The sequence below is a fragment of the Clinocottus analis genome, unplaced genomic scaffold (assembly GCF_023055335.1).
Source record: "Clinocottus analis isolate CAN_PGR_092001 unplaced genomic scaffold, fCliAna1.0.p SCAF_4, whole genome shotgun sequence".
NCBI classification, from domain to species: Eukaryota; Metazoa; Chordata; class Actinopteri; order Perciformes; family Cottidae; genus Clinocottus; species Clinocottus analis.
Window position 1 is genome coordinate 3,280,869 of NW_027176153.1, and position 10,003 is coordinate 3,290,871.

The following is a 10,003-nucleotide window of genomic DNA, read 5'->3' on the forward strand; positions in this document are numbered from 1 at the left end:
TGTGTGTGTGTGTGTGTGTGTGTGTGTGTGTGTGTGTGTTACCTGGTAGGCGTGGTCGGTGTGGATGTGGTAGAGTGTGTGTGTGTGTGTGTGTGTGTGTGCGTGCGTGTGTGTGTGTATGTGTGTTACCTGGTAGGCGTGGTCGGTGTGGATGTGGTAGAGCGTGGATGGAGCCGACTGGCTGAGCATCGTCGGGGCCGCGCCGCTCTGCGCGCCGCCGCTCACGGCGATGTGCTCCGAGTGCGGGACGGCAGCTGCGGCGACGGCCGCGGCGTACGGCGGCGGCGGCGGCGGGAAGACGGGCGGCGGGCCGCAGGTGGTGGGCGAGGTCGGCGTGAGGCTGGACAGACCCTCCGTCAGGCTGTCCATGTTCACCTCGATCTCCGTGTAGTAGAAGTCCTCCTCGCCGTCGCTGTAGTCAGAGTCGCTGCCGCGCCTGCGAAGAAGACGAGGAGGAAGAAGAAGACCACTTAGAACGCGGCGCCATTTTACCTTCAGGCCGTAAACATGTTTTACCCGTTAATGTGCCGTTCATAGAAATGGACATGTTTAGATTAAATTATTATTTAATACATAATCACCTCCGAAAGGCAGAAAGAAACTAAATTACAGTTGAATCAGCACTTTGTGCACTAATAACACAACCGTACACATCATTTAGTCTTTTGAATTAATTTGTTAAAATGTTTTAAAGTGGCATTTAACAAATATGCAACAGAACATTTTGCACATTTTAATGTTTCTTTAAAAAGAATGAGCTGCAAACATGAAGCCATACTCGGGGAAAAAAACTCCAAAATACATTTTTTAAATGATTATTGTGGGATAATTGTGGCCGTGAAGGTTATACGACCACAACATGAGGCTGTTCCTCTCCCCAGCAGCAGGGGGCAGTAAAGGCCAGTTTGATGAGGCGACACTGCATGGAGTAACAGGAGTCTCTTTACTATGAACTAACATAACTACAATATATAAAGTTATGACGTCATTATTTTCCATTGGGTGTAGTTTGCACCTGCTGCACGTTAACTACTCGTATAACTCGCACATTAAATACAATTTTACTCCTTGTATCGCTAATATCTTTTAAGCTTCATGATACAAAAGTATCGCCTTATTTTTGGGGGCAAAATACTTTAAAAAAAAAATCCTCTGGACAGAAGTGAGGGCAGGAGTTTAAACTACTTCCTGGTTGGTCATGTGACGTCGTTGCGTTGCTCGAGCTACGTGATTTCTGTACATCTACGAGTGGTTTCACACGTAGAAGTTAAAGTGTTTCCTGCATCACGAGGCGCCGCCTCGGTCATTGATCTGGTTCTGCTCACACATCCACGAGTTGAGCGGCGGCCAATCGGTGAGATGAGCGTCATCGTTCTGGTTTCACCACTTTGCTTTAAAAAAAAAAATCACAGTTTGACACGACGGGCCTGAAGCGGCAGAAGGTTTACTCTGGCGATGCCGACGAGGCCGTTATTAACTAAGCCTGCAGTTCAAAACTATCACATAACCGGTTTCACATTAACGAAGTGATCAGTTTTATTTTGAAAAGGTTTTTTTAAAGACCAACATGGACCAGCTTTTATTTTGTAGCTTTGTGCCAGAGAGTTTAAATAAGTGGTTTAGTTCAACTAAAGGAATGAAAGAGGCTGACTATTGCATATTTTAAATGTTTTGTCATATTTGAATGAAATGTTTTGTTTTAGTTCAACAAGTTTGTTCGGTTATCAGGTTAACTTTATATTTCTAAACCATAAACTGTAACCAGACAGATGTTCATAATATACTCTTTAAAATATACAATTCTTTTTGTTGTTGGAAGAAACCATTTTGTTGCGCGGGGGTTTAAGTCGGCAACAGTTGACTAAACATTTAATAGACAATAAACTAAGATATATATATATATTTAAAAATGTAAAAGAAGTTTGAATTGTGACGATAAAGTTATTAAAAGTTATTCTGAGGCTCCATTGGAAAATAGAGTGCAATGAAAAAAACACTCAATTTAGGAAACCGTGTGTACAAAATATTTTATCTCATTAATTTACTTTCTACTAATCGCTAAAATGTTTTTGCGGAAGAGTCAGAAGAAAAAAAACTAATTAATTAAATGAACCTCGTTAGAGGACGACTCCACTGAGTGTGTTCGTCTGAATGATCAAGCTGTGTGTTTCTATGTGTGTGTGTCTATGTGTACGCGTGTGTCCTCGTTTCTGTTTGTGTGCGTCTCTGTGTCCGTGTCCCCGTTTGTGTGTGTTTCCCTGTGTGCCACTGTTTGTGTGTCTCTATGTCTGTGTATCGCTGTGACCCTGTGTGTGTGTGTGTGTGTGTGTGTGTGTGTGTGTGTGTGTGTGTGTGTGTGTGTGTCCCTGCGTGTCCCCGTGTGTCCCTGTGTCTACGTGTGTGTGTGTCCCTGTGTCTACGTGTGTGTGTGTGTGTCTCTGTCTACGTGTGTGTGTGTGTGTGTCTCTGTCTACGTGTGTGTGTGTGTGTCTCTGTCTACGTGTGTGTGTGTGTGTGTCTCTGTCTACGTGTGTGTGTGTGTGTGTCTCTGTCTACGTGTGTGTGTGTGTCTCTGTCTACGTGTGTGTGTGTGTGTCCCTGTGTCTACGTGTGTGTGTGTCCCCGTGTCTACGTGTGTGTGTGTGTCCCCGTGTCTACGCGTGTGTGTGTGTCCCTGTGTCTACGTGTGTGTGTGTCCCTGTGTCTACGTGTGTGTGTGTGTCCCCGTGTCTACGTGTGTGTGTGTGTCCCCGTGTCTACGTGTGTGTGTGTGTCCCCGTGTCTACGTGTGTGTGTGTGTCCCCGTGTCTACGTGTGTGTGTGTGTGTGTGTGTGTATCCCCGTGTCTACGTGTGTGTGTATCCCCGTGTCTACGTGTCCTCTGTGTGTTTCTTTGTCTGCATGTGTGTGTCCGTTTGTGCATGTGTGTGTCCCTGTGTCCGTTTGTGCATGTGTGTGTCCCTGTGTCCGTTTGTGTGTCCCTGCGTCTGTTTCCCTGCGTGCGTGCGTGCCTCTGTCTGCATGTGCGTCCCTGTGCGCGCACCCGTTTGTGCATGTGTGTGTCCTCCGTGTGTGTCCTCCTGCTCCGACTCACCCCAGGTGTGCGGCGCGGACGTGCCTCTGGATCCCTGAGGAGGTGCTGAGGACCTGCTCACAGTTCTTCCACAAGCACTTGAACATCACCTTCATGGAGTTCTGGAAGAGAAGAGCGAGTCACACGGTCATTTAATCCTCTAATCCCGCGGGTTGGGACAACGTCAGCGGGGAAAATAAAACAAATCTGCAGATCATAAACGAGTCCTTAACGGGAAGACTGAGGATCCTGCCGCGAGGACACAAGGACACAGGAGGCCTTCGGGCGCCATTTTGGATTTGGACTCCTCCAGCCGTGTGCGGGTCGAGGTGAACACATTCATCTTACTGGGAGTTTATGTCTCAATCTCTAGTTTCAAGTCTTCTTCAATACAGCGTGATGTTCATTTAGTAAATTATGGTCTGTTGAGTCAAACAGACCTTAAAGAAGGGGACGCTTTAGGGGCGGGGCTACGAGGTGATTGACAGGTCTCTACGTCACATCCGCTACAACTTCCTTTCATTGGTTGCAACAAAAAGAAAAAAAGACGACTAAACGTTCATTATTCCAACAGGCAGTTAAAAACTGCCTCATGTGTTCAGATTAGACTTAAAGTATAGAAAACGCAATGTGAAGCGCCGCTGTGAGACAAAAGACAATTTTCGCAAATTCATCCACTCATGAAGTCACAGAAAATAAACTTCAGATATAAAGTCCCTCAACATATTCATCTTATTGGAAGATGATAAATAATAATAATTCTTTGACGTCACTTCACCTCTCAATCAACTGGATTTAAATCCATTTCTCTGAAATCAAAACACTTCATTTTAAAGATTAAAAAGCTTTTAATTTGTAATTTAATCTTAAGCGCATCCTATATTTTTAGTTTGAATTATAATTCATCCAGTTAATCATTTGAAAACGGACGATAAATATCGTCTGGATATTATTCAATCAAACTTTCTCATTTCATTTTAATTGAATAAATCCCAGAGCGGCCGACCCTTTTTTTTTTATTTTGGGCTCTACAGGATACATTTATTAACGAGTTGGATCATTAAAAAGCTGCACAACCCTCCTGAGCGTTTCTCTCTCCAGCGACCTCTGAGATCAGCGTTCTCGTCTGCAGTCGTCCACCAGCTGACCTTCAGCGCGACGACGCAGAAACAAAGTCCTCCACAGATGAGGTCAAAGGTCACGGGGCAACGTTTTAGTTATAATACAGGATTTTACTTGAATATGAAATGTGTAATAGAGATGAGTTATGAGCCGTTAAAACTCAAACATACACACACATGCATATACGAGCGCACACACATATACACACACATATGCGAGCGCACACACACACACACACACACACATGCATATGCGAGCGCACACACACACACACACACACACACACATATACACACACGCATATGCGAGCGCACACACACACACACACGCACACACACATATATGCACACACACACACACACACATATGCACACACACACACACACACATATGCACACACACATATGCACACACACACACACACACACACATATGCACACACACACACACACACACATATATGCACACACACACACACACACATATATGCACACACACACATATATGCACACACACATATATGCACACACACACACACACACACACATATATGCACACACACATATATGCACACACACACACACACACACACATATATGCACACACACATATGCACACACACACACACACACACATATATGCACACACACACACGCACACACACACACACATATGCACACACACACACACACATATATGCACACACACACACACACACACACACATATATGCACACACACACACACATATGCACACACACACACACATATGCACACACACACACATATATGCACACACACACACACACACATATATGCACACACACACACACACACACATATATGCACACACACACACACACATATGCACACACACACACACACATATGCACACACACACACACACATATGCACACACACACACACACATATGCACACACACACACACACATATATGCACACACACACACACATATATGCACACACACACACACATATATGCACACACACACACACATATATGCACACACACACACACACACACACACACACACACACACACACACACACACATATATGCACACACACACACACACACACACACACACGTTGTTTACAACGTAGCGTCATCAGAGAGCGACGACCAGCAGACGCATCAAAATGATCCTGATCATATTTCGCTGAATATTGGCGGGTAATTAATCTCCCTGACGTCGCCGCTCTTCATGCGACACCCAACATTAAAGCCACCTTTTCTCCCAACGTAGTGCGTGAGGTGTTGTACGAGGTGCTGTATGCTGTACGGAGTAGAACACAAACCATGTGGTCCATCACACACCGACGGGGTTCTCAGGCAGGAGAGCGGCCGAGCGAGCGAGAGAGAGAGAGAAAGAGAGAGACGGAGCTCAGCCAGGGCTTAAGGAAATGAAAAAGAGCTCGCTGGCTCTCGGGCCCAGGTGTCGCTGACGAGCTCAGGTGTTCCCACTCTGCTGACGATCCTCGGCCCCGCCCACCTCCCACACCTGCAGCCGCGCAAATGAGAGAACCCGACCTCTGACCTCTGAGCCTCGTTACTGTGGCGACGACAGCAGAGCGACGCCGCTCTGTCACTGAGGAGGAAGACGGAAAGACGGATGGAAAGATAGACCAACGGAGGGAAGGATAGATAAACGGATTAAGTGATTATTGATTTGTTATTCCATTTATCTTGGGCTCAGATGGCAGGTTGTGTGTGTGTGTGTGTTTGTGTTTGGGCGGAAGAAGGGCAGACAAAAGACAGAAGTGAGACCGTTCGTCTCCCCCTGACTCAACATGCCGTTAAAGTTCGCTCGCAGCAACGTCGGCCTTTAATCCCACAAACAATCACAAAGCACTTAATTCCCCCCCGCTAAGCGGTTTTTTTTCTTGCCTCTTAACACCGTTACAGTGAGACCGGGGATTTCCATGTTTAATAATCCTCTTAAGCGAACCGCCCCCGGTCCGCCCGGGCGAGGTTTACGGCTAACGGGCGCTCTAGCGCTTCGGCGCTCGTCCGCGAGTGTTTAGGGACGTTTAGGGCCTTCCATCGCCGAGGCGTCTGCTCGCGCTCGTGTCTTTAAAGCTCTTCACGGACGCTTCCCGTGAGGTTCTGCAGACTCAGCCTGAAGGGAAACTACCCAGAGTTCATAGCGTTGTGAAAAACATTAAGGCTTTGAGCTAGCGCGTACAAACACATGCAGTAGAGGCAATGTTACACAGCGTGCTCGCTCATCCCCATTCAAACACGAGTGATATCGAAGCTGTTTAGAAGAAGCTGACGTCGCTTCACCTCTGAGTGAACTCATCTTAAAGCTGCCGGGCACTGCAACGCATTCATTTTTCTAAAATTAAAGTACTTCATCTTAAAGATTGCTCATTTTTCAAAAGCTCCCAGTTTTGTGATTTAATCTGAAACGCAGTCCTGGAGAGAGAACATTTATTTGTTATTACATTTTATTTCTAATTAATTCAGTTTCATTTGGAGAACTGAAGATAAACGGGGTGTGGATATTATGAAGGCAAACTTTTCTCAGAGTTAAGATATAAAATAAACTCTCAGTCACGATGATGTCATGACGCAACAAATTACTTTTTTATTTTATTTTGAGCCGTCGCAGCCGTTGAAGAGGAGTGTGTGTGCGCGTATATATACACACATATATATATATATATATACACACATACATACACAGAGAGAGAGAGAGAGAGAGAGAGATGTGTGCTTGTGTGTGTTCTTCCCGGCATCTTCCTCCTTCATTTCCTGTCTGCTTCTCTTCGGTACGTCGGGGTTTCTGGCAGCTGATCCTCAGGAGTCTTTGAGGTTTTTATGCTCATGATGCTTTGTGCTTTATACTGTTTGCTCTCTGCTTCATGCTCTATGCTCTATGCTTTATGCTTTATGCTCTATGCTCTATGCTTTGTGCGTTATACTTTATGCTTTGTGCCTCATGCTCTATGCTCTACCTTTCTCTTCCGCGGTATGGGGTCCTCGAACATGAAGTGCGGGTTCTCCGCGACGTCCTCGGCGCCGTCGTCGCCGTGTGACGAGAGCAGGAAGTTCTTGCTGGCGTCGTTGGAGAGCGGCGGGGACGGCGTGGACGGCACCGACTGGTCGCTGGCGTCCCAGCTCCAGTTGCCGCTGGTGGAGCTGCTGTAGCTGGCCGACAGCACCTCTTTCCAAGCCCTGCTGGCCGGCTCCGGGACTGCAGGTTAAAGAATAAAACACCAATGGCTTCAGATTAATGGCTATTAAAAAAATAATTATAATAACCATTTGTGTAAAATATGTCAGCGTTCAGTTTCTCCAGAATTATTTTCAGTGTAATTTTTAGTAAATATGTAACATTACTATTTTTCCCAAATCTTCAAGGTTGTTACTAGTGACTCTGAATTAATAAAATAATCCAGAAAAACATGAAGGTCTAAACCTCTTTTTCAGTCTAATCAGGAGCCAAATAAAAAACTAAACGTACACATTTTGATCTAACGATATAATCCCTTATGTTATACATTTCTTTTTTTGTAACACTGTAATATAAAACCATTAACTCGTGCCGGTGGGATCGTGTGCATAACAATTCTGACCCAATTTGTAACTCCTTAATGGAAATGAAAACATAAAACCTCCCAAAAGCCTCTTTGATGCACACATTGTAATATCTTTAAGGTCTTATAGACCGTATACGCTCCCCGTACTGAACTCCGTCATTTCCTGGACACAGAACAGTAATATTCTTCTAAGTCTCGACCCACAAACCCTGTCTTTACCCTTCTGACCTGTTGACCAAAACAACAAAGCCCGAGCATAAAACAACTATTAAATCGCTTGATCTGACTTTACACTGGGGAGGAAAAAAAATAATCATAAAATAAACATAAACCCCAACATGGAGCAAAGCTTTATGTCATGTATGTTGGGAATTGACTTATATTCTCTTTACAGGAATGTAGGAATGTGAATCCCAGTTAATACGGAGCAGAGATCAACTTGTGTGTGAGGATTACTCTGAACCAGCGCGGCCGCGCCCACTTCCACTCTTGAGAGATACAACGCTGCAACGCAACAAAAAACACACAGAACATGTGTTTTATTTCATCTTTAAAGCCACATTAAGAGTGTCAGCGGGGATTGAAACCACTGCGCTGAATCAAAAGATATGAACTGACATCCTGTCTGCAGCACGGTGTGTGAAGTGAGCTTTTCATCGAAACCCCCGCCCCCCACCTTCACCCCCCTGAACCCACGGCGCCAAAGATCAAATGATGCCGGAATCGACAGCGAAATCTCACATTGCTTTAGATTCATTTCAGACGGGCGGCGACACGAGATGTGAAGCCCTCGCTGAGCGCAGCAACAGTCACCCTGCTTTATCGCTGGTTCAGTGAATACATAAACTAGTTAACGCGCAGGTGAGCGATAAAGAGCAGAGCTAGTTACGTTAGCACAACGGGAGCTAACGGCTAACGTGCGGAGGCGCCGTTCAGTAGCGGTGCTTCACAAATATTGTTCAGCAAATATTTGGCACAGGTAAGGTATGACGTCATTGCGTTGTGTTCAATTGCAATCAAGTAAAATGTAGTTCTTTTGGGGGGGGGGCGAGCAGCTTGTTGTCCAGTTGTTTGACGGAGATGTTTTCACGGCAACATCGAAACTTGATACTAGAGATGAATTATGTCACGTTTAACTTACAAAACACAGCTCGGAAATGCAGTTAGCGGTAATGCAGCTAACTGTAATGCAGCTAGCGGTAATGCTGCTAACTGTAATGCAGCTAGCGGTAATGCAGCTAACTGTAATGCAGCTGGCGGTAATGCAGCTGGCGGTAATACTGCTAGCGGTGATACTGCTAGCGGTAATGCAGCTAGCGGTAATGCAAATGGCGATAATGCAGCTAGCGGTAATGCAGCTAGCGGTAATGCAAATGGCGGTAATGAAGCTAGCGGTAATGCAAATGGCGGTGATGAAGCTGGCGGTAATGCAAATGGGGGTAATGCAGCTAGCGGTAATATTGCTAGCGGTAATGCAGCTAACGGTAATGCAAATGGCGGTAATGCAAATGGCGGTAATGCAGCTAGCGGTAATGCAAATGGCGGTAATGCAGCTGGCGGTAATACTGCTCGCGGTAATGCAGCTGGCGGTAATGCAAATGGCGGTAATGAAGCTAGCGGTAATGCAAATGGCGGTAATGCAGCCAGCGGTGAAGGAGCGGCGTTACCTGTGGCTGCAGAGGGAGGGTTGAGCACCAAAGGCGATGTGGACAGCGAGGTCAGGACGGTGGCCGCCATCACCTCTTTGTCAGCGTGACCCGAGGGCTTCCTGCAAAACACACAAATACAGATTGACCACTCGGTAAAAAAGAAGAGGAAGAAAAAAAGAAAGGTGGCCGCTACTCGGCATCCACGGTTGAGCTGGAACTCATCGTCGTGTTTGGCCGAACTCCATCGATACAGTTTGTTGTTTTGAGCAATGGAAAATTATTTCTGGAAGAAAAGTCCCCAGAGGAAGAAAAAAATAAAGAACTAATGTCTGCAGCCGCCAAAAATATCAACCGTGATGTTACAAGACGTTCTGGATGCTTTGTTTGTGTTTCATAGACGTATTCAATCATGGCTGAAATATAAACCAACAGCATTGTTCTCACACCTGTTACCTCTGGAGACACACCTGTGTTTTATGTTTGTGTGTTTGTTTTTGTTTCTTTTACTTTCCACCAAAAGAAAGAACGTGTCGGTGCGAGCAACTCAGGAAGTTGTTGTTGGAGCGCTGCGCACAACACGTCCAGCAAGAGAG

The 10,003-nt window shown here is 45.6% G+C and overlaps 1 protein-coding gene across 1 annotated transcript in view; it reads right to left on the reverse strand.

Moving 5' to 3' along the window:
* Positions 1-10,003, reverse strand: part of slc2a4rg (SLC2A4 regulator) — a 34,088-nt gene that overhangs the window by 4,689 nt on the left and 19,396 nt on the right. The window contains exons 3-6 of the mRNA XM_068597735.1: positions 9,429-9,529; positions 7,177-7,415; positions 3,095-3,195; positions 130-436 (exon numbers count right to left, since the gene is read on the reverse strand). Of these exons, the coding sequence (XP_068453836.1) occupies positions 130-436; positions 3,095-3,195; positions 7,177-7,415; positions 9,429-9,529 (748 nt within the window). The remainder of the gene's footprint in view (positions 1-129; positions 437-3,094; positions 3,196-7,176; positions 7,416-9,428; positions 9,530-10,003) is intronic.